The sequence below is a fragment of the Pseudonaja textilis genome, chromosome 4 (genome assembly GCF_049901715.1).
Source record: "Pseudonaja textilis isolate UNSWEBS1 chromosome 4, rPseTex1.2, whole genome shotgun sequence".
Lineage (NCBI taxonomy): Eukaryota > Metazoa > Chordata > Lepidosauria > Squamata > Elapidae > Pseudonaja > Pseudonaja textilis.
Genome location: NC_141993.1, coordinates 45,793,214 through 45,819,597, shown reverse-complemented (window position 1 = coordinate 45,819,597; position 26,384 = coordinate 45,793,214). Strand labels below are relative to the sequence as shown.

The 26,384-nt window shown below is 35.5% G+C and overlaps 1 protein-coding gene across 1 annotated transcript in view; it reads left to right on the top strand.

Annotated features, from left to right (window-relative positions):
* Positions 1–26,384, top strand: part of SORCS3 (sortilin related VPS10 domain containing receptor 3) — a 535,825-nt gene that overhangs the window by 406,447 nt on the left and 102,994 nt on the right. Inside the window, exons 12-14 of the mRNA XM_087932777.1 lie at positions 8,400–8,476; positions 8,581–8,672; positions 12,724–12,831. Of these exons, the coding sequence (XP_087788903.1) occupies positions 8,400–8,476; positions 8,581–8,672; positions 12,724–12,831 (277 nt within the window). The remainder of the gene's footprint in view (positions 1–8,399; positions 8,477–8,580; positions 8,673–12,723; positions 12,832–26,384) is intronic.

Sequence of the window (26,384 nt, the reverse complement as noted above, 5' to 3'; positions counted from 1 at the left end):
TGCCTAATTTTTTGCCAGTACTTCTGGGTTTCCTTGCATGACCACCACATGTGGAAGAAGGTACCTTCTGTGTATTGACATTTCCAACATTTGGGGCTCGTGTTGGGGTGCATCTTCGCCAATCTCGAAGGGGGCAGGTGCCATCTATAAAACATTTTATATAAGTTTTCTTTATAAGCTGCTGATTTCGTGATCTTAATGTTCCTGTTCCAGATCTTTTCCCATTCTGCTAGGGTAATGCTCCGACCCACGTTTCTGCTCCATGCAATCATATTTCCTTTGACAATTTCTTGTTCTAGTTCTGTTTCTAATAAATGTTTGTAAAATTTAGATATATTTTTTTTACTTGGTCCTAATAGAATTTTGTCTAGAGTCTGTAATTTATTGTAGATTCCAAATTCCTTGATGTCTTGTTTGTATCTACTATGAATTTGAAGATACACCCATTGATCAATTATAAATCCTCGCTCTTGTAATTCTTGTCGTGTTTTCAGCTTTCCTTGTGGGTCTAATAAATTTTCGTACTTAATCATTTTGGTTATATCCAAATTATTAGGGTGTACTATCGCTTCCATTGGAGATAGCCAAATCGGTATTTTTAGATAAAGTTTTTTACGTACTTTTTTCCAATTAGTTAATAAAGAGTCCCTGATAAGATGCCTATGGAAATATGATTGCCTGGGTTTCCCAGTTTCCCACAGAAAGGCATGCCATCCTTTCTGCATATCGTGGCCTTCTAATACTAGTGTTCTTTTGTTGATTAGATTCACCCAATCCTTTATCCATAGTAGGGTGGCTGCCATATGATATATTTCCCAGTTTGGCAGGGCTAACCCTCCTCTGCTTTTCGAATCTTGTAGGGCTTTTACATTAATCCTAGCTTTTTCCCCCTGCCAAATAAATTTCAACGTTATCTTGTTTAGTTCCATAAAAATTTTTTTATTTAATTTGATTGGAATTGTCTGGAATAAATATAGAAATTTTGGCAGAATATTCATCTTAATCAAAGCAATCCTGCCCAATAAGGAAAGTTGTAATTTACTCCAGGAATCTAAGTCTTTCTTAGATTGTTGGAGAAGTTTGTCATAGTTGTTTTCTTTTCTTTGTGGAGTTAGCCAAATTCCTAAGTATTTAATTTTTTTTGTCACCTGTATTCCCATTGTTGTCTCTAGCTCTTTATTCTGGTCTCCTGTTAAATTCTTAGTCGTTAATTTCGTTTTTCCCCTGTTTATTTTAAATCCTGCGACTTCTCCAAATCGTTCTAGTTCTTCTAATAAGTTGTGTCCTTTTTCTATGGGCTCCTCCAGAAAAAAAACCAAATCATCAGCGAAAGCCTGTACTTTATACTCTTCTGATTTGATCCTCAGTCCTCTAGTTCTCAAATTTTGCCTAATGTACGTCAGAAGAGATTCTAGGGCGAATATGAAAAGCAGAGGGGAGAGAGGGCAACCCTGTCTTACCCCTTTTTCTATTTTTATCGGGCCAGTTTGTTCCCCATTTATTAGAATATTTGCCTGTTGAGTGTGGTAAATTGTAGTGATGACATTTTTGAATCTGGTGTCAAGGTTCATATTATATATTTTTTGAATTAAGAAATGCCAATTTAAATTGTCGAATGCTTTTTCAGCATCCCAAAACATAAATGCAAATTGTTTTTCCGGATGGGCTTCATAGTATTCTGAAATGTCTATCACTGTTCTTAAATTATTCTTAATTTGTCAAAACGGGAGAAATCCATTTTGATCTTCATGGATATAAGTGTTTCAAACCTGTTTTAATCTCTTGGCTATTATAGAAGAGAATAGTTTGTAATCTGCATTCAGGAGCGAAATTGGTCTATAATTATTAATAAGTCTGTGGTCTAGGTCCTCCTTCGGGATCAGCGAAATTAAGGCTTCCCTCCACGAGTCCGGCATCTTGGCTGCTACGAGTACCTCATTAAATAAATCCAGCATCAGTGGTCCAATTTGTTCTATGATTGTTTTGTAAAGTTCTACCAGTATCCCGTCTGGTCCTGGTGCTTTATTGTTACTTTGCTTCTCTATTGCTGACTTCAGTTCGGACCATGTTATATTTTGGTTTAATAATTCTATCTCTTCCTCTCCAATTGCTTTATTATTCGCTTCCTCCAGGTATTTCATTATTTTATCCTCACAGACTTCTTCTTTTTTGTATAATTTCCTGAAGTATTTAAAAGTGATCTCTTTTTTCTTCTCTATCTCCTCTTGCATATTGCCCCCCTCATCCATTAATTGGTGTATCAATCTTTTTTCTTTCGTTTTCTTAAGTTTGTGGGCTAACCATCTCCCTGGCTTGTTTGCATGCTCAAAGTAGATTTGTTTAGTCATTTTCAGACTAATCTCCAATTTTTCTTGTTCCAGTAAATTTAGTTTGTGTTTAGTTGTTGTTAACTGGTTCTGTATTCTTTGGTTTTTGGGGTTCTTTTGTAGTTGGGTTTCTAAATCCTTAATTTCTTGTTGTAGGTTACTTTGTTGGGCATACTTTCTTTTATTTCTCATAGCATTGTAAGAGATTGTTATTCCTCTTATAAATGCCTTTAATGTGTCCCATATATTTTGTTGCGAAGTTAGATCATTATTATTTTCCTTTAAGAAGAAGTTCAGTTCTTCTTTCAGTTTGTTAGTATATTCTTCTTCTTTTATTAAATGAGTGTTAAAAGTCCATCTTTTCTTTGGTTTTCTTCTACCTCTCCAGGTTATTTGAATTGGGTTGTGGTCAGCCCAGTCATTTGGTAAGATTTCGCTATCTTTGATTTCATTAATTAATTCACCGTTTATCCAAGCCATATCTATTCTTGTCCAAATTTTGTGTGGGTTAGAATAATAAGTAAACTGTTCTTTTTTGGGATTTAATTTTCTCCAGATATCTACCAGATTTATTTCATTCATCATATCCTTACATGGCTTAGAGAATTCTCTTTTTCCTTTTTTGTTCTTACTCCTGTTACTATGATCCTTCCGGTAGTCAGCAATAGAGTTAAAATCGCCAATCAGGAAAATATTGCCATTTTCAAAATCTATTATTTTTTGGTGGAGATGTTTAAAAAATTTACCTTGATCATCATTTGGGGCATAGATTACTACCAGTAAAAATGTAATGCCATTAATCGAGATTTGTACCACCAGAGTTCTTCCTTCGGGGTCTGCCCAGATTAACTCCGCTTTTAAGGCATCTCTCACATAGATTGCAATACCTTTCTTTTTGTGTTTATCTGCTGGTGCTGTAAATAATTTTCCCAGTTTCGGACAATCTAGGAATTTCTCCTCACTTTTCCTAATGTGTGTTTCTTGTATGCAAATTATATCAACATTTTGTTTTATTAGTTTGGTTAGAATCCTTTTCCTTTTAGCTCTTGAATTTAGGCCGTTTATATTGATGGAAAGAATTTTCCTTCCTTCGTCCATTTACTTAAGTCTGCCTCACTTTTTGTCTCGTAACTATACGGCTCTCTTCTTGTGGTTGATATGGGGTTGTTTCTTCTCTTTCTCGTTGTAAGTTGCCTTTCCCTTGAGTTTGGACAGATCTTTCTTCTTTGTTCCTATGGCGGTTACGATCTTCCTGCATATTCCTTTGGGTTTCCTCTCTAGTGTGTTGATCCTCCGTGGTTGTTAGCTGTTCTAGGAAGTCTTGTGCTTGTTCTATTGAATCTATTTTAATTTTTCTTCCCTTCCACGATATTAGCATCCCTTCTGGGATTAGCCATTTGAATGAAATTTCGTTTTTATTTAAGTAATTGGCTAAAAATTTATATTCTTGCCTTATGGCCCTCACTTTTCTTGTAATCTGCTTAAGAATTATGATCTCTTTGCCCTTATATAATATTCTCTCATCTCTGGCCTTTCTAAGTATTAGGTGTCTCACGCATCTTCTTGAAAAGTGGATATGGATCTCCCTTGGGCAATTGTGACGCCTTGCATAACTGGTGTTCACCCTATAGATTTCATCGAATTCTTTGAGTAAGTCATCTTTCTCTTTTTCAACTAGTTCAGCCAACAAACCTGCCAATAATTGTTCTAGTTCTTCATTTTTGGATTCCTCCACATTTTGGAACCTTAGGTATGCAGCAGCTCTGTCCATCTCAAGTTGGACCAAGGAATCTTCCATTTCTCTATTAACATTTTTAAAGTCTTCCTCAGTCCTTTCTAGGTTCCTCTCCGCTTGTTCTGTCCTCCTCTCTATTTCTTTTATTTTTAATTCAGTTCTTTCCATGGCCAATTGCATTGTCCCAACCTTATCTTCAACTCTCTGTATATCTGCTCTCATCTCCTCTTTTAATTTACCCATTTCTTCCTTCAGTTCGCTAATATTGGCTCCGGTCTCATTGTGATTCCTAATCATAATCTCCTGCATTCTAGACATTGATTCTTGCAGGGATAATAATGTCACTTGTAGATTGGCATTAGTGACAGTCGGTTGTTTTTCTCCTGTCAAGGTCTCTTCTATAGTTTTCTGCGTTGTTGGGGAGGCAGTTGCCAGAGTTGTCATCAAGGTCTGGGTGTTCTTCCTTCCCGTTTTCAGGGCCGTGGTTGTTGTGGAAGTCATCTCTGATAAGATTTGTTTTTGCAATTGGACAATGTTAAGAATATTATCCCAAATCACCATTCGATGTAATAGCCCTTTAAGTGTGATTACAAGTCTATTTGCTAAGCTTACACACCAAGTTATTTTAGATCTCTTTCTTCGGCCCAATCTGTCATTCAGGCAAGTTAAATTCCAATTCAATAGAGTGTTATCAGATACTATACAATACTATACAATAGATGCTATACAATAGAATGTAATCAAATATTATGTATTATGTATTATTCTCTATATTAAGTTCATATACCAGAGTTAATTGTATTTTACCCCTAATAAATCATTACCATATCAAATCAAACTTGTTTAAAGCAAACAACCAACTCTAGAATTTCTCACTCTATATATACCTTTGTCCTATAATGTATATTAATATTTAAGGTTCCATTTCATCTGAGACAACCCTATTTAACAGACCTTAAATTTTTTATATATCCAAGAGAGTCTAATCAGTAAACCCTAATAACTATAACAAGCAGTTTGCCTTTATACTTGTATTTATAACTATTATAGAAAAAAAGGAAAGACCAAAGAGAAAGGGAGAGAGAGAAAGAGTGCAGGAGGAAAAGGGTCTTTTCAATTTTAGGGAATCACTAGGCACGTATCTGTGGGATTAGTTCCATAGAAAAACAAGTCTGAGTTGGGGCTGGCATTTTAGTCTTATAGTCTTTCCTCCTGGGCGCACCAAGGGAGCAGGGGGAGGAAGTGCTGACTAATTGCTGTCAGCGCTCAGCGATCAGTCTTTGCCAGGCTTCTGTCTGTCTCTTCCTTCTTCTTCTTCCCTCTTCTTCTTCCCTTCTGCCAGCAATTGTCAGTCCACAGTCACTTTGGGTGTCCGCCTCAGATCAATCACTTTAGAAATCAGTTTTGTAGGCAATGATGCTAAAAGGAAAGGACCTTGCATATAAAAGTCAGTGCGTCGTTATCTGGCTCTCTACCGCTTGCTCTGCCCTCCTTCGCAGCTATAATCCTCTCCTAGTCTTCTAGCCTTCTCAGGCGCTGATCCCAGATGGCAATCCACTCCCGAGCTTCTTAAATTTCCCACCGCCTTTTTCTCTCCTCAGCAATCTTCTTCCAAACTCTGCAATCCACACTTTCACTTTAAGTGTCGAGCCACTCTATCCGCATTTATCCCCCTTTCACTTTTCAAACTGCTTTTCTAGCCGCTTGTCTCCAGCTTCCCCCACTGTTACTCACAATGAAACAGGGAGAGTCAGACCAATCTCTCTCATGGCTTTTGTAGTCCTTCTGACCTTTTCTGCTCAGATCCTTCAGGCTGTCACTTTTTGCTTCATCAGTTCAGTGACAGACTGGACTTTGGAGCCGCCATTAGCTGGCAGCTGGCTCAATCGCGCTGGTCTCAGAGGCTCTTCCTTCGTTGCTGGGGAGTTGCCTTCCCCCAAACAGCAACCCGGGGGTCCTCTATTCTGACACGAAGCTCTACAGATTTCGTGTATCCACTGGGGATCCCTCCAAACGCGAGAAGAGGTGTTCGAAAGCCACAGCTGGGCTTCTCCACCTCTGGACGTCCCTGTCCTGCCACCGGAAGCCCATTGTCTGCATTCTGTGTGCAGTGTGGTATTTCTTACTGGGATGCAAAAGTAATTGTATACCTGAAAACACCATCAAAATTATCAGCAGACTCAACTGAATAGACAGTACAGACAGTTTTAGACAGTTATTGAAATAAAATACATGGTATGCACCATAAATAAGCTTCTCTTTGCATAATTTATAAAGTATAAGAGTGTCTTTTTATTCAAGAATGCCAGAGGGAAAAGGTTAGTGATATTTTTTATTAAGCAATCACTAAATTAGTAATAAAATCCATAATGAATACACCTAACAGAACTCTTATTTACTGGGCATCAATTTTCTCTCTAAATAAGAACATGTTTGGTGGAGGTATACCAAAGATTTATACTCACAATGAATGAATTGCTTACTGCTTACTATAATGGCCTATTTTTTTTAAAAAAAATAACAGATTTAAAAATGGCATTCTTAAGAAAGTTAGATGTGAACCAGTTTGTGTGTATGTGTGTGTAAGTTTGTAAGTTGGAGATATGATTATCCAAATATAAAAAGCATCTCAAATACATGGTCTCTAAGGTGTCCATAGAACCACCTATACTAGGGGAAATGAAAGGGAGAAAGCTAAATATATTCCTGGCTTTCTGTTGTTATGATCTGCATCAGTGGCAGAGTTTTAGGTTTGGACATATAAGACTAGGCAATGTGTATATGCAGCCCAGGAATTTGAGTTCCACATTTTCTTGACTTTCTAGTATATTTAGAAGAAGAATTATAAGAATCCCTATTATAACTCTGCTGAAATCTTATGCAAGTAACAATTTTGAAGTTTATTCATTAAAACAATTCAAGAATGAAATGATGCAATTTAATAGTTTCTATCAAAAACTTTCCCTATGTCTTTTTGTATCAATCATGACCCTTAAATTTCAGATTTTATTTTTTTGGCAATATTATGTATCTTTGCAAGTTGGCAGGCTGTACCTTTTACTCACTAGTGGGAATGTGTCATTCCCATGTGTACATCTGGGACTTCATTCTTCATTTTCCAACATTAAATGTCAGGTGCTCAATTAACATTTTCATTAGTGTGTATTGATTTTGCCTGCTCTGAAGTGATAAAAGTTGGGAGTTGACTTTATCTTCCTTTCATTTTTAAGATAAAACAAAACAGAAGAAGCTAGTTTTCATTTAGCCATCTTTTCTTATGGTGAAATAATAACTTCCAAAATTGATTTCTCCATCAGATATGTAATTTAGGAAACTTTATTTAAATTGAATTGCAGATGTTTTCCTTGGTTCTTTTTGTTTTTTTTCTTATTTTCTGAGAAAGTGGAAGCAGATTATTTTAACTAGTTTCAGTCCAGGACAGATACAGCTTGATCATGTTTCTAAATAACCAATGGTAGAGTTGGGATAGAGTTGGTTTCTCACTCTTGTGATCTTTGATACAGCAAATTTTGATACAATTGACCACGCATCATTTAAGGCTCATTTTGGGGTTGAGAAAAGAGATTATTTTTTCATGGTAGTTCTCTTCATTCCTCAGAGGCCAGTTTTGGCATTGGTTGCAGGGAGAGATTGCAACTTGATTCTTTCCCCCCTCTTATGCAACATCTATATTAAACTGTTGTGTGAGGTCATCAGTTGGGGTTCAGTATAATTATACACTAATTATACCCAGTTATATGTTTCAACTTTTGGCCAGCTAGGAGAGATTGCTGATATTCTGTTGCAGTGTCTGGTTGAGATAGGAACCAATTGAAGTTTTGATAGAGCTAAATTATTTGCGATTTAATCAGACTGAAGTTCTGTGGGTGTTAGGACCACCTAGACCTAGGGATATTCTATATTTTATCATTGGTGGAACAGGAATGTGTGAATGAATGAGGTCCAAATAAAAGGTCCATTTGATCTGTTTAACAAAGAAATGAAGTTAAAGTTTTGAAGGTGTGCTTTGTTCCAAAAATTAATCAAGTCTTTTTAAGACTAGTGTAGGCCTGTTGCAAATAAACCCTAGAATTACTCAGTGCAAACATAGATCTATGAGACATATCTTTCAGTTAGATAGCTCTACATTTAATGTATTTGTTTATATTTGTTTGTTTACTCATTACTTTTATTTATCCCATCCTAGTTTTGCAATATCTCCAAATTAACACAATATAAATTTTTAGATACAATTTTTCAATTGTTTTTCTGCTGGTGAACTATTTCATTTTTCTGAAGCCACATAGGAGCTAAAGTGTATACATCTTGCATTTCAGGCAATGTGGGTACAGAATTGTCATACACTGAGATTGGCATGTTTGTTTCTTCGGATGGTGGAAATTCCTGGAGACAGGTAATTTTTTCACTAGGCTCAATAAACAGTTTTGTCTGTGATATATTTATTTCATATTTCTTGGAAGGAATGCACAGTTCACACTGGGCTTTTGTCATTTGCAGATCTTTGAGGAAGAATACAATGTATGGTTCCTTGATTGGGGTGGAGCACTTGTGGCCATGAAACAAACATCAATGCCTATTCGACATCTGTGGTGAGTTTCTTTTCATTTTTACTATGCTCTTTAGTGGAAAAAGCATCTTTCTGCTGTCTTATCTAGATGATTGTTTACTGCTGATAGCAATAATTAAAAAAATATAATTCTGCAGTGTATTTTTCAGAGGTATCCATGTTTCTTTCTTGGATGGATTCTTCTTTTCTTTTCTTTTTTTCAACATTTTTCAGAGGTTACAAAGAGTTTAGTAAAGCAAATAAAATAGAAAAGTCTAATGGGCTTTGGGAGTAACCTTGTGGAACAGGAGGAAAAGCCATAGGGTTCAATTAAATGGAATTTGAGTCCAAAGCAGAAATGTAATTTGAGAAAACGTTGTAGACTTGATCGGCCCAAATTACTTGACCAGCTTATAGATAAAGATAGGTATAGGGGAGGCACATTTAGACTGGCAAGATTCTGTCATTACTACAACCCTATAAAAATGGTGGTGTTAATATTAGTATATTTGTTTTTCATGCCTGATCTATCTCAAAGGTATTGTAGGTGATAAAGACACCTGCAAAAATTTATAAAATACCAGAAAGCAAAATAGCAAGCAATCCCATTTTCAAATTCCCATCAGAATCATAGCAGTATGTATATAATCATTAGATTATACTGGAATGTCTTGAATAGACTTAGACAAGAAGCAGCATTACAACAAAACACCTACTTTGCAGTAAGGTAGTACGATGGCTCAGCAGTTAAAGACTCTGAACTTGTTAGCTGGAAAACTGAAAGTCCAGGTTTGAAACCTGAGTGCTGCAAGACAGGGTGACCTCCTGTTATTGCCTCAGCTCTTGTTTGCCTAGCAGTTCAAAAGCATGCAAATGCAAGTAGATATATAGGTGCTATTTTGGTGAGGAGGCAACAGCATTCTGTGTGCTTCGGTGTATAGTCATGCTCTCCACCTGATCACAGAAAATGTGTTTGGACGATGCTGGCTTCCTCGGCTAAGAAATGGAGAAGATCACTGCACGTTAGAGTCAGAAATGATTGAACAGAAGATGCCATTATCTCTACTTTTAGATTACTTTTCAGATTTCATTCCATTTAATTTCATAACCACCATTTTTATGATACATGGAATAATAATATATTCAGTATGAATATATACAAATATATATCTATGACTAAAACAGGTTTGTCATATTTTGTTCAGTAAGTCTACCCTTTATTCCACAGCATCACATTTTATTTAAATGCCACAACTGATTGTAAGAAAGGGAAACTAGCAGAAGGACAAATTATGATGACTTGCTTAAGGCCATCTTATTATTTCATTCTATTACATATCACAGTTTTTATGAACAGCCTTTCTGAACCAAGGGAATGTGGAAAACAGTGAGCAGAATAGAAATCCACCTACATGTTAAATCAAGTAAAGCAAAATGCAAAGATCACATTCTCATCCAATACTCAACTTAAAATCCTTCTTGTGTATTTGAATTTTTTTTACTTGAATTATATTCTGTCTTTTAAAAGATTCCCAGCACAATTTTTAAAATGTCAGTAACAACAATAACAACAAAAATTCAAAACAGAAATAAATCATATTGAGTTAATGAAGCTAATATTCAGGACCAGGAGTGGAGTCCACATTGATTATGGAATGAACACATGTCATTGGTAGAAATTATAAGGCAGCAATGCATCTCATGAATAAATCTAACTAAGAAAACATTATTTAGTTCAGCTGAAGAAGTAGGATTATCTTTGCTATGGTGATGAAATGGAATTTCAATATGTTCAATTAGCACTGCTGTTTAATAAATTTACTTGATGTTATGGTTTGCTTCTTGTAGATATTGCAACTCCTGATTTTTTTAATGAAGAAGATTATGTGGTCAATTGGCTAACTTTCAAGAGTTGATATTCTCAACAATATATGTGAGAATTAAAATAATCTTGATGAGACAGTGTATATGTAAAAAGTTGAGAAACAGTTTATTAATTAAATGATTTCTTACAGGAAAAAGTGATATTATAGCACTTTTGTTTTTTCATTTTATTTTGATCTACTGATTCATGCTTTGTAAACATTTTATTCATATCTTGTATTTTTTAATTGACATAGCATTTTGTGTTGTTCAAAAAGCCTGTTTTCAGACAAACATCAATGCTAAAAATCAGTCAATATTACATCAGATTCTATTGTCATTCTATAAGATTCCGCTGAAGACCATAATTCAGTATCTTTAAAAAACCAGACCTTATTTCTCATCAGCATTTAATTAAGATGCACATTTCTTGGTTTATATACAATTTATTAAAAGTTTTTAAAAGAACATAAAACTAATAGGAACTAATACAGAATAAAGAGTACAGAGAGAAAGAAATGAAAGGAGATGCACAATTTCACAAATGGATGCCTATATGAGATAGATAGATGAGGGATGGGGAGAGGGAAGGAGAGGGAGACAGAATCTATTTTATCTCCATCTCATTTTCTTCTGAAAACACTCAGATAATGGACAAAAGATAATAGAACATAATTATCAGCAAAACTGATAAAAATCCAAATTTCCTTACTTGTAGGACTTTGAAAAATCAGAGTATTTTTCATCATCATACAGCCACATATGGCTGGAAATGGGAATGTAGGAAGCTCATTAAGTTTGGCTGGTTATTATATGTCTCCCTCATTAAGCTTTTTGGATTTCAAATGGATTATTTGTATAACTTTCCAAGGCCTAATAGGATAGGATTTGATTATTGCTACCTAGTTGTTGACTTTTTTTCACATGTTCTGGATTGATGAATGGGGCTGTGGCTGACAAGTGAACATTTTATTTAAGCTAGTGAACAGTTAGCTACAGATGAAATTAAGTCTGCATTGTGAGGTAAAAAATAAAATAAAAAGACATATCAAACAAACTCAACATTTGTTTCCCATTGTTCTGGATAGCATAACATTTTTATTTTTTTATTTATTTTAAAATGCATTTTAAACAAAGAATTGCATCAGGACATTTCTGAAGCATAAAAGATTTAAGTTTCAGTGTATAGATTAGTTAATGAGGTGCAGATCAGATTTCATAAAGAACAGTGTCAAAAGCATCTTTTATTCAGTGGAAAATTTTTTCCAACTTCTTAAATAAACTGTGTATTGGATCAAAGCTGAATTTGTTTTTTTATTTGATCACCATTGTAGAAACTTTCATAATGAAATGGTAATATATAAGCAACATCACAATATAGTTAAATCTATGAGATTTCTTCATCTCAAAGATTCCATATTTAAGATCATATCCAGGAATGTAAAAAAAAAAAGTAACGGGCATTGTTCCTGCTTCAATCTCATGAGATTTGGGCATTATTTGAATAGATCTCACATAATAAGAATATCTACATGAATTAATTAATTAATTAATTCATTCATTCATTCATTCATTCATTCATTTATTCATTCATGCAGAGTGCCTGCATTTTCTTTGGTTACCCATCTCAATCAATGACACTGGGTGGTTTATAATTCAGAATTAAAAAATTCCCGTTTAAAGATATTACAAACGTGTAATAATCATCAGACACTGTAGCACTAGTCAATCATTTTGATACATATTTTATTTAGGGTTACAAATATGAAAATGCTTATTTTATGGGACCACTGAAATTTGCACTCATTAAAGTTCTTGTTTGTGTTTAATACAATGTTTGTTTTGCATAAGAATTTTTCATGGTCTCTCTAAAAAGTAGTATAGTTGAATTTAAATATCTCCAGACCTGAATGGCCTGAATCTTCCCCAAGCAGGAAAGACAATAATTCACTGCAGGTTATTTTATACAATCTTCCATTTTCTTCTAATCAGAACAATCATTTTACTCAAACACACCTGTCACTTACTTAATTTAATCATTGTGGTCTATTACCACTAGAAAGCATGTTGAACCAGAATATTAATAATATGGAAGATTGTGAAGATTGTTGCCTATTTATAAATCCAACTATTTTTTCTTTTTCTCTCTCTCATCAGCCAAAGACATTTAATTACCTTGGAAATGGCTCCAGTGAAACATTTTCATGTGTATTCATCTCTTTCAATCTCAGGGTGAGTTTCGATGAAGGAAGGACCTGGAATAAATATGGCTTCACATCAGCACCGCTCTTTGTGGATGGTTCCCTAGTGGAGCCAGGCATAGAAACTCAGATAATGACGTAAGTTGGAGACTTAAACATGATGCCTTGTGAGACAGTAGGGATGAGCCATTTAGGGCATCCATCAAACAGAATGTCAGGTTTGTTCCAGGGGATCTCTGGGTTGCTCTCTAAAGTCTGAAAATTTATGCTAGTATATCAACTGTATCTTCTTATTCTTGCAGCTTTGATGGTATGCTTCTGTTGTAAATTTCCATTGCAGCTTTAATTTAAATATATGTGGTACTAAAACAAGCTACTAATACAGAGCTAGCAGTAGTTACACTCAGAATTCTGTTTTATGTATACCAATTAAACAATCTGATCATAATGGCTATTGTCATTTTCATATACTCATGTAAAATGAGAGCACCCCATTTCTTTAGAAATGGGCTTTCTAAGTGGCAAACTCACATTGTCATGGTATCATCATGTGACATATTGTGACTCCCCCCCCTTCTCTAAACTGGGCATGGGCATGGCCCATGGGTCGCAAGTATGACAGCCCTGCTCCAGATTGCCTTGCAATCCAGGCACAGCATAACAAGGTTTAGCATTTTTTTTTAAGACTGACATGTCAATTGAGATAATTAGTTAAAACTTTGTAAGGAGCTAAGATCTAGATAATACATAGAATAGGGCTTCCAGAACTGGAGCAGTTAAGATTTTTGCAGTCCCAATGTGGTAATCCCAATATATATCTTCTTTTTAATCCATGTTATCATCCCATCACGTTAAAGTATGATATTAATTGGAACAAAACCAATTAGTAATAAAATAGCCATTTAAGTGTACAAATTAAAGTAAATGTGGGATGAAAACTATTCCCAAATGTTTCATTTTAATCCAAAAAAAAAAAAAATACAGTATTTGTTCTTGTCAACTCAGATGATACGAGTATTACTTTTCAATGCCACAGTTCATTGGTAAGTGCCCTAACAATTCTGTCTGTCAAGGAATATGCTCAATCTTCTTTTGTAACTACTCACCTTGAAAATTAAGTGGACTATAAATCTAACTATTATGTATCTGGTATCCGAAGTAAGTGAAGGCCTGCAAACAAGGGTACAAGGCTCAGAATGCAACTTGAAGCTACAGCTGTACTTTTTTCCATTTCATGTTTCATTGCCACTTATCCCCTTTCATTGCCACTTATCCCCTTCACACCTTATATTTAGGCAGAAAAAAGTCCGTCCATATCAAATGTTCCTTTTAAAGAGAAAACAATATTATTTGTTTGATTTATATATCTAGTTGCCTATTAAATTATCAAAGGAATATTTAAAGATGCTTTGCTTTGTATTATTACTACTTCCTCCTTTTTTTTAAGATTTGGAAATAATAGATGGCTGATGGTTTCTGATATTTGAAGTAGGAATCAGGATAATTGATAAGTGGCTGAGAAGTTTCTTTTTATGTACAGAAATTATTCAAATGGCTTGTATTTTTGTTTTGGAGATGAGAGGGAAAGGTTTCCAGAGGTTGGGATTGTCTTTTTAAAGTGACAGAGTTTACATTTTAACTTTAAGCCTACTGATCTTAACAAGTACTAGTGGTATAAAACCTTCCCTGTTACTGATTTTGTTATATCGTACCGGTACTCCCTGGGTTAAGAGTGAGTTCCATTACTAATTCTGTCTTTAACTTGAATTTCTATGTCAGTTAAAACTCATCCATACAAATGGCCTGCATATTATTGAAAATGGCAGACCATGTTTTGCTTCCTAGAGCCATGTAATACTTTCAGGAATCACTGAAAACTAATAAAAGCATGCTGTATATTAAAAAAAGAACTATGATTTCAGTGGTTTCTGACAGCATTGCATGTCTTCGGTGATTCATTGGCTTAAGGAAGGAGAACACTATCCACTATTTTTAACAATAGACAATCAATTTGTATCTAGGGTTTGTCCTTACATCTGATATACTTAACCCAGGGACTGCGTGTATTTCTACTGCAGGTGTTACTATTTATAACAGCTTTCTAGGTGATTTCTTTCATATAGATTTATTGTTGCTTTCATGCACACTGACTCTAAAAAGATTTAATTTGAATAACAGGAGACCATTAATCAGGTGGAGATATCATTTCCTCTACAGGAAGTCTCTTCTAATAGATCAGGGACAGGGTTTGATACATTTCTAGTCTAACCCAGTTTCTCTTCAAGGAGCGAAAATGTCTCATTCTTCAAATCTGGTCCAAGCAGCTGACTTTTATATGACAAGCCACAGAATATTGCTTTGATCTCTTTCATACTTAAGGAAGTGTGTTTCTTAATGTAGTTTATTTTTTTGTCCATTGGATAATAGGTAGATAAAAAGTTAGATTTAACAAAATGCTCAATTATTAGTTTTTAAAAAAGAATTATGGATTTTTTTGAATTTTTCTGTCCTTTATCTGGGGCATAATGGGATTTAAGTAGAGATATTTTTGTAAATATATATATATATATATATCTTTTCTTAAGTTTTCGTGTGTATTTATATGTAAGGTATTCAGCTTTGTCTGGGTATTTTCCCACGTCATTATAGTTGTGCTTTTAAAGTTGTAGCAATGTTTCGGCAGATTCGAACACTATACAGAAGCCTGATGATGGCAGATAAGATTCTGCCAAAACGTTGCTACAACTTTAAAAGCACAACTATAATGACGGGAAAATACACAACAAAGCTGAATACCATACATACATATAATTTTTATATATATATATATATATATATATATATATATATATATATATATATATATATATATATATATATATATATATATATATATATATATATATCTTTGGTTGTTCGGGTTTTCTCCGCGTAAGATTTGAAGTATCTAGGCAACGTTTCGATGAAGTCTCATTCATCATCTTCAGGCTTCTGTCTCCAGCTCTGTGCTTCTCAGAGTAATGGAGATTGCAGCTGCTTCCTCCTTTTAACTGCCAGTGGGGGTGGAACTTGATTGGGTGGGGCTTGGCTGTGTTCTGATTGGGTGGGGTGTGTTCTCATTGGTAGGGGTTTGGCTGTGTTCTGATTGGTTGGGGGTTAGCCGTGTTCTGATTGGTTGGAGGCGTGTTCTGTTCAGGAGGGGGCTTGGTTGTGCTCAGGTTAGTTTTAGTTGCTGGGGATTTGAGCTGGAGAGTTGTGATCTTGCTGTTTGGCTTCTAGTTCGTGGTCCTGCTGCATCTTCATAGTGGGTGTCGGTTTGCTTCATGTATGGCTCAGAGGGGTTTGAAGTGGGTAGTGATGCAGCTGCAGTGCAGCTTCTGGTCCATGGTCGCTTTCTCATTTTCTGAATGGGTGGGAGTCTGTTTTCTACATGGAAGTGTGGTGGTGGCATCTTGTGTGGCTCTCATGGGTGTGGGTCCAGTGTCCTTCTTCATGTTAGGTACTGTCTGTTCATGAGGGCGGGTTTCCAAATGGCTGGAAGGCGGGAGGTGTCATCTCGTTTGTTCATGCTGTGTGGGCGTTTTCTATCTCTATGGCTTCTCTGATTATTCTGCTGTTGAAGTGTTCGGTTTTGGCGATAGTTCTGGTATTTTTAAAATCAATTTCATGTCCTGTGGCTTTGAGGTGTTGGACCAGGGAAGAGGTCGTTTCTTCTTTTTGATTGAGTTCTTATGTTCTTCAATGCGTGCGCTTATTCTTCTGTTAGTTTGTCCAATGTATGTGTTAGGGCAGGCTGTGCAGGGATTTCGTATACTCCTTGGTTTTCTAATTCGATTTTGTCTTTGGGGTTTCTTAGGATGGTGGATATTTTTTTGTTTGTGCAGAATGCTGTTTTGATGTTGTGTTTTTGGAGGATCTTGCTAATTTTGTCTGTAGTGCCTTTTATATATGGGAGGAGGGCTTTTCCGTTTTCTTGTTCTCTGTCTTGGATTTTGGTTGGGGCTTCTTTTTGGATTAGGTGGGTAATCTTCTTTCTTTGGAATCCATTGGCTGTAAGTACGTTGGTGAGAGTGTGTAGTTCGGTTTTTGGTGTTGTTCATCGGCTAAGCATTTTGTTCTGGAGATGAGTGTCTTGGCTACGGAATTGATCTGTGCTGGGTGGTGGTGTGAGAGTGCATGTAGATAGCGGTTAGTATGTGTTTTCTTCTGGTAGATGGTGTGTCCTAGGGAGCCATCGGATCTTTTGTATACCAAGACATCTAGGAAGGAAGTTGATTGTTGGCTTCTGTTTCCATGGTGAATTGTATTTTGGGGTGTAGACTGTTGAGGTATGTGAGGAAGTTGTTCAGTTTTTCTTTCCCGTGTGGCCAGATTATGAAGGTGTCATCTACGTATCTGAGCCAGAGTTTGGGTTTGTGGTCGTATTTTTCTAGAGCTTGTGTTTCAAAGTGTTCCATGTAGAGGTTTGCGATGACAGGTGAGAGGGGTGATCCCATAGGTGCTCCTTCTATTTGTTTGTATTTTTGTCCATTGTAGGTGAAGTAAGTATTGGATAGGCAGTGGTTGGTTAGATCTAGGATGTGCTTGGGGGTTGTGTTTGTTTTGGATGGCTGTCAAGGCTTCTTTTATTGGCACTTGGGTGAAGAGGGATGTGACATCGAAGCTTACTAGTAGGTCGCTAGGTTGTAAGTTTTGTTTCTTTATGATCTCGATGAACTGGAATGAGTTTCTTACGTGTGAGTTGATGGATTCTGCATAGGGTTGTAGTTGTTTGGCAAGAAATTTGGCCAGGTTTTGTAGAGGTGAGCCTATGGAGCTGACTATTGGTCTGAGTGGGGTTCCTTCTTTGTGTATTTTGGGGAGACCATAAAGCTTGGGGCATCTGGATGATTTTTCTCTGGGTATGATTCCTTGCTGGATTTCTTCACTGATGGGGGAGGCTTTTATTTTGGATTTGGATACTCAAAATATATATATTACTGCATTTACAGTATGCAAATCTAATGATTAATCTTTGAAAAGATGAGTTTCCGAATTTTATGACATAGTTGTTCAAACCTCCAAAAAAGTATATAGTAAAATGCATCTGTTTGGAAAATGTGTGCCTAAGAATTCAGATTTTCATGAAAATATAAAATATAGAGGTGAACCATATAAAATATAGTTGTAATGATATGGCTAGTATTGATTTCAGCTGGAGATGATAACATGATGGAGATTACACTGGATATTACACTGGATATTACATTATTATACAGCGTATAATTTGCCAATATCTACACTTTCTTTATTATAGAGAGAGTAGTTTATCTCTTGGTGTAAATGTATGGGGAGATAATGATTGCAATATCTTCCATGTGTGTTGAGGTAATTCCCCATTAGGAGAATGAGCGCATACAGGGAGATGTATTTGAGAGAAGTGTTATAATAATATACACACAGCACACAGATACACTGTACAGTAAATGTAGGTTTTTACTTCCAGAAAGGTTTAAGCAAAGTTCAAAACAAGCAGTCCAAAGTCATTCACAGGTTAAATCAGTCAGTTTTCAGTCCAGGGATAATCCAATAACAAAGTCCAGTGTCAAAAAACAGTTCAGTAACAGACTTACATCAAATCCAAAATAGCAGTCAATTATGAGGAACAGCAATACTCTCCAACAGAAGGAAACAGAAACTCACTGCGACTTCTTCTGAAACTAAGACTAAAACTAAACAACCCAGGTCTCTGGCTCCATCTTATGGCTGTTTGAGAAATCACACCCAATTACCATTTTTAAGCATTCCCTTAAAGAGGCAGTAATAAAATGTTTATCTTGGTTTATATATTTCCAATCCAAATAGCTGTTAGGTGACTTATATTCCTAACATTCTCCCCTTTGGGGTAGGACAATATATACAACCTTACATTCTAAGTCCATAATCTTCACAGGAAGCTTTATGCTTTATAGAGCCATCGGCCTTTGTAAAATGATCTGCTATTTTATTTCCTAACATATAGTATTCTAGCTTAATCATTTTATTTTGTACACATTGTCTCACATTTAAATATCTTAAATCTGTGTGTTTAGTTCTTGCCCTAACAACAATATTTGAAGCCATCTGTATTGCTGATTGGTTGTCTTCATAAATTACAAAAGAATCTGTTACATTAATTCCCATATCAATCAATAATTGTTTATACAAAACTAAATCTATACATAGTAAAGACAAACATGAGAATTCAGCCTCCATTGTTGACAAACTTAGATGTTTCTGTCTAATAGACCTCCATCCAATCAATGCTTTTCCCAATAATACAACAGTTCCCAATGTAGATTGTTGTGTATTATGTCTGTAGCAAAACTTGCATCAGCATATGCAGTTAAACTCAGTTCATCTTTAGGCTCCAAATACAATGCATAATGCATTGTTTGTTTTAGATATCTTAACACACGTTTAGCAGCTTGCCAGTGCCTTTTAGTCATCTCAGCGTTAAATCTAGATAATTGGTTAACACTGTATCCTATATCTGGCCTTGACCAATTACTGAGATAAGGTAAACTACCAATCAAGGACTGATAAATGTTCTTATCAAAAATAGGATTTTGAACATCACTAGGGCTAAACTCCTGGTGTTTTAGCCAGTTTACAAAGTTCCATTTTAAAACTTTTTAGAAATTGATTAATTTTATCTGCCTGTGAGATTTTGTATCCTCCCCTAGTTTTATCTATCTTTAAACCAAGATAATGTTTGAGTTCTCCTAACTGTTTTATCTTAAATTTCTTTTCCAATAGTGAAATTATTTCAGTAGCTTCTTGTTCAGTTTTGGTGATTAACGCTATGTCATCAGTAAATAATAACAACAATGAAATTACACCATTTCTTTCTCTTTTAAACAAACATGGATCAGCCATGCAAGCTACAAAACCTATCTTAGTTAATTCTTTAACTATACACTGGTTCCACTCATATCCTGATTGCTTCAAACCATAAAGACTCTTTTTCAATCTCCAGCAATCATTATTATCAGTATTATCATTTTTGATACCTAATGGTTTCTTTAAATATATAGTGTGTTGCAACGGTGCATGCAGATGTGCCGTCTCTACATCCAAATGATTTACAACAATTACAATGATTTACAATGATTTACAAATGATTTTCTCCTTAACTGCCTACACTAACACTGCCCTTAATGTAGTAGCATTCAGACTAGGTGCAAACACCTCATCATAGTCATTTGCTGTCTGATTGAACCCTTCTACTACTAACCTGGCTTTATGGGTAACAGTCCCATCCACACCTATTTTTAGCTTATATATCCATTTACATCCTATGGCATGTTTACCTGGTGGTAACCTGACATTTTCGTATACCTCCAGTCTTTTTAATGATTCCAGTTCCTTATACATTGCTTTCTGTCAAGCAGTCTGATCCTTAGCAGGATACAGTTTTAGTTTATTATAATTACTTAGACCTGTATTCACTTGGCATACAACACTAGCCTGATATCTATCATGTGGTTGTGTTACTCAGGTTGTACGTTCTGGTAATAGAGGGCTTACTGGTGGACTCACCTGTGCTACCTGCTTCTGTTCTTCTATCTCCTCCTGTGCCTGTTCTACTACTTCCTCCTGTTCTTTTTCTTTAATGGCTGTTCTTGGTTTACTTATTTTATCATTAGGGACTATTTGGGTGTCAATAATAATATCATTGCTGTATTCCTGTTCCAGTTTATCCCACCCAACATGCTCAAGAAATTTTGCACTAGCACTACAATAAACATGAGCTGTGCCTTGATCTCAGGATCTAAACAATCTATGGTTGGCCTCATAACCTACGAAAAATAACTTCTTAGCTCTATGTTGCCCTTTCAGACTTACTTGTGAGGAAATATGCACCAATGCTGGAGCTCCAAATGTGTGTAGGTAACTTAAATTTGGCTTTCTGCCATGCTAATGAGTCAATGGCAAATTTCCAGTTGTTGTATTAACTACATTGTTTAAAACATGGTTGCTACATATTATGGCCTCACCCCACAGTGTTTCAGGTAAACCTGAATCAGATAACATAGTGCAAGCCATGGCTTGTCATGTTTGCCCTCTTCATTCTACAAATGAGTTATGTTGTGGTCTGTAAGGTGCACAACATTTATGCTCAACACCAGCCAATTTCAGCATTGTTTGGAATCTTTTATTAATGAATTCAGTCCTATTATCAGTAACTAAAGTAATTACTTTACTTTTCTTTTTTTTTCTCAGTAAACCTTAGCCAGTGAAAGAAATGTTGCTATGTTTTTGTTTTGTTTTTCATAAGATAGCAGAAACCATATCGTGAGTAATGGTCCATAATACTCAAAATATAGCAGGCACCTCCTAAACTTGTTTTTTTAGAACCAATTATGTCAGCAAACACAACCTCTAAAGGTTCTTTGGTCTTAAACCCATTAAGTCTGTTTGCAGGAATAACCTTACACTTCTCCTTACTACAAGCATTACAGTTTAAATTTACTACTTTAAATTTACTACTTGTTACAGGGTTTCAATTTTATTCCCTCTGACAATTCAACAGTTCGTTTGAGCATTTTGAAATTAATGTGCCCCAGACGTCTATGCAGTAAATGTATACATTCATCATGTGGCTTAACATTATTATAAACTGAGTTAGCCATCTGCAACTGGTCACCATGTATCATACATAAATCATTCTTTAAAGTAGCAGTAACACTTTTACCCTCGTTCTCTATTATACAGTTATCTTCCCTAAAGGTTACTACATAACCAAGATTAACTAACGCCCTTACTGATAGCAAATTAAATTTCAGTTTAGGTACATATAACATAGTTAAATGTTTGTTTATACAAGAACAATATGCAGTACCTTCACCTGATGCTTTAATCTTCCATCCATTTGCCAATGATACATGTTGCTTACTCGTAGACATCTTTACAAACCTTTTTCCATCTTTAGTAATGTATTGCAATGTTCCACAATCAACAACCCACAAATCATGGTTTACAGTTGAATTGCTAGACATAGCTAAACTAACATTCTTCTTGGCCTTCTGGTGTTTGCCAGTATTCTGTTGTTTTCCCTTCTTACAGAATCTAGCTATATGTCCCCTAGCCCCACAAGAAAAACATTTCCTAACAGTATAGGCAGTCGAAGAAAAATTCTCTTCTTGTGGTTGTTCCTTCCTCAGTTGGTCCCTATCCAGCCATCTTCTTGCTTCTTCTAACAACCTTCTGGTTATGTCAGTCAATGTCAGTTTATCTCTGGGCAGGACTTCCAGTGAAGATACGTAATCGTTATAACTTTCATCCAATGAGGAAAGAATGATGTAAACTTGATGCAGCTCTGAAAATATCAGTTCCTTTTCATGTAGCTCTTGAAAAGTTCTTTTCATTAAGTTCAAATGAGCTAACATGTCTCCACCTTTCAGAAGACATGCTCTAAACAGTTTACGTGTAAGATGTATGTATGCATACACTGTCACGAACATAAATCCTCTTCAAATTCTCCAAACACTTAGCAGCAGACTCTTCTCCATGAATATGGACTAGCTGCTGGTCACTCAATGTTAGTCCAATTATACAAAGAGCTTGTTCATTGTTCTGTTTAAAGTCAGCAAGCTTCTTGGCATTGTCCTCATTAGCTGGATCCCAAGCATTTACATCTGGTAGATTTTGAACTACATTCCATAAACCTTCTCTACACAGAAGTAGACTGCACTTTATAGACCAGGAAACATAGTTTGTTCCATCCAACCGGATAACCAGTGATAGACTTGTTGAAGTGTCTTGTGCCATCTTTACCAGGTTAGTAACCCACAATTAAACAGTAAATAGCTGTCTGTATACAGTACTGTGTATTCACACCAACTCTCAGTTATCTGAGCCTGGTATGGCCTTGGCTCATAACCAGTGTTGAGGTAATTCCCCATTAGGAGAATGAGCACATACAGGGAGATGTATTTGAGAGAAGTGTTTGAATAATACACACAGAGCACACAGATACACTGTACTGTAAATGTAGGTTTTTACTTCCAGAAAGGTTTAAGCAAAGTTCAAAACAAGCAGTCCAAAGTCATTCACAGGTTAAATCAGTCAGTTTTCAGTCCAGGAATAATCCAATAACAAAGTCCAGTGTCAAAAAACAGTTCAGTAACAGACTTACATCAAATCCAAAATAGCAGTCAATTATGAGGAACGGCAATACTCTCCAACAGAAGAAAAGAGAGACTCGCTGAGACCTCTGCTGAGACTAAGACTAAAACTAAAAAACCTAGCTTTCTGGCTCCATCTTATGGCCATTTGAGAAATCACACCCAATTACCATTTTTTAGCATTCCTTTAAAGAGGCAGTATTAAAATGTTTATCCTGGTTTATATATTTCCAACCCAAATAGCTTTTAGGTGACTTATATTCCTAACAATGTGTCAATTTTAAAATACTTATGAAGTATTGCATCAGCAGACAGAAACAACAAAAAAAAACTTGAGAAATTATTTGTGAGTGGTTGTAATTAGGTGAAGGGCACATTATTATATAAATATTCTTTGTGACCACCATCTGAGAAAAATAGCTGCACATATGCAGCCTCCATAAAATTAGAATATATGATTTCATTGATATCCTAGTCTGTGGGAGGGGCAAATGGGGTAAAGGTTTGTCTGGGTGAATCAGGAAAACTTGGCTATTTCAAAGGTCAAGATATGCATTAAAGAACAAAACAGATTAAGTAATAATTAGCAATAACCATCCAAGTTCCATTTTAATACTTGATTTTTAAGAGCTACTTTATGTCCATTATTGCCTGAAATATCTACAGTATAACTAGATACTGGTTGTATAGTCCTGCTTTATAGACTACATCCAAAAATAATTTGTGTTTTTTTAAATTAATAAATGGCATGCACAGTGACATTAAGTAAAGCAGCAATACAAAATATTAAAGACATGTCAACTTTTTACAACCTTTTAAACTCATGCACATTTACATATATAATTAATCAGCTAATCACATATTTAATTGCTCATGAAATTTCACAGTCATCCTTTCAAACCTAATTATGATCAGTTTCCTAATCCTGAAGTTGGACAAGGAAATATCTAGCTCTGGTCCAAAAGCTCTGGTCTCAGATTTTTCTAAGAATAATCTTAAAAGCAGTTTCTGTTCCCAAAACATTAGCATAATGATATTTTGAATATACTCCGACAGAACTAAACTAGGTAACTGCTCAGTTTTCTTTTTTAAGGTAAATAAGACGAGACACTTTCAATTAATGCCTGTTATAAAATTAAGAAGCTATCCTTACAATCCTATGTCTATCTATAATGTACTAAGCTTCTTTGATTTTGCTGATATTATGCTTAGGTAAAGAAATCAGACCAATTGTGTATTCTGTATGGAGATGGCCTTGTAGAAGACCTTCAGAAGCCATTAGGTAGACTAGACTAGACTAGACTAGACTAGACTAGAATAGAATTCTTTATTTGCCAAGTATGTTTGGACACACGAGGAATTTGTCTTTGGTGCATATGCTCTCAGTGTACACAAAGGAAAAAAATACATTCATCAAGAATCATAAGATACAACACTTAGTGATAGTCATAGGTTACTAATAAGCATCAAATCATACTAGGAAACAAATAAAACAATATAAATTGTTAAGATAAAGATAGGTAAATACCAGAAGTGGTATTTACTGGTAGAGAATGAAAAAGAAACTCAAGAGACATCTTCCTTGATTCTCTTTGGTTATAGAAGAGAAAGTCTCTGTCAGGATTTCAAGATTAACAGATAACAGATAATCACAGTTGGAAGGAACCTTGTAGGTCATCTAGTCCAACCCCTGTCCAAGCGGGAGACCCTACACCATTTCTGGCAAATGGCAGTCCAATCTCTTCTTGGAAGTCTCAAGTGATGGTGCTCTCACAACTTCCAAGGGCAAGTTGTTCCATTGGTTGATTGTTCTCACTGTCAGAAAGTTTCTCCTTATTTCCAGGTTAAATCTCTCCTTGCTCAGTTTCCATCCATTATTCCTTGTCTGGCCTACAGGCACTTTAGAAAATCCATTATTCCTTGTCTGGCCTACAGGCATTTTAGAAAATAGCTTGATCCTTTCCTCTCTGTGGTAGCCCCTCAAATATTGGAAGACTGCTATCATGTCTCTCCTGGTCCTTTTCTTTACTAGACTAGCCAAGTCCAGTTCCTGTAACTGTTCTTTGTATGTTTTAGTCTCCAGTGTCCTAATCATCCTAGTTGTTCTTCTCTGTACTTTTTCTAGAGCATCTTTTTTATGATGTGGTGAACAAAACTGGATGCAGTACTCTAGGTGTGGTCTTACTAACGCTTTATAGAGTGGTATTAGTACTTCCCTTGATCTTGATTGTATCAAGATCTGTTAATATAACTTTGGATTGCATTCACTTTTTTGACTGCTGTTGCACACTGCTGACTCTCACAGTTACTTCTATTGAGCTTAGTTTCCCCCAGTCTATATGTGTACTTTTGGTCTTCCTTGCCTAAATGTAGGACTTTACTTTTCTCTACATTGAATTTTATTTTGTTAGATATGGCCCAGTGTTCTAATCTGTCAAGATCCATCTGGATCTTGAGCCTATCTTCTTGGGTGTTAGCTATTCCTGCCAGCTTAGTATCATCTGCAAATTTGGTAAGTTCCCCTTCTATTCCCTCATCTAAGTCATTAATGAAGATATTGAAGAATACTGGGCCTCAGACGGAACCTTGTGGCATTATGTTATTATGACCTGCATCAATAAAATAGAGCTCCTTGGGAAGTCTGTTTCCTGACTTGGTTTTTCTCTAAGGGTTAACCTCAACTAAGCTACATCTATATGATATAATTTCACTGACATATTTGATCACTCTACCCTTGGGAATGAACTGAAAACTGAAACTTTAAGAAATTATACGTAGCAAAGTTGGCAACTGCTTTTTTTTTTTTACATATCAGTGTTGTAGTTAATTTTGTTGAAAATAATGATTAAAAACAAATATGTGCTCAAAATGGAGCATCTGTTGTTGTTTAGCAAAAAATAATAAATTAAGAAAAGAAATTAATGCTTGGGTAAAACAAAGACAAAACAACAAACACCTATAGTTAAATATTAATGACCAACTTTCCCCTTTCTACTTCTTCAAAGCTATTTTTTTTTTACATATTTTAGAAGCAAATGTCACAGAAAACTATCTGGAATCAATGGGGAAATATTAACATATTTTTTTGTTTTTTAAAAAAGCTTTGATTTGTAATTTTGTAAATGCATATGTTAATATCTCATTCATGTTTTTCCACATTCTCCTCACAAGTGTAACCATTTGACTAATTTGCAAATCCATCCTGAACAGAAATCCCCCTCCCCTAGTAATTATATGTTCAGCAGCTTACTTCACTAATTGCACTTGGCATCATGCAGTAGCTCAGAGATTGTTCCTTGGCATACCATTTGCTGTGTTTCCACACTTGTGCCAACCTTTTAAAGAAAGTGCCTGTTACATTGTTAAGCAGCTGAATGACTACTTTCTAAAAAAAAATCTAAGATTCTCACTGTAACCACTAAAATAAATTAGCATTCAGTAGTCTATGGTTATTGTTCATTTCTTATTTGCTTCTTTTTGAGAAGTCACCAATAGATGCCAATTCTTTCCTCATGCATTTTTAAACTTTTCACTGAGACAGCT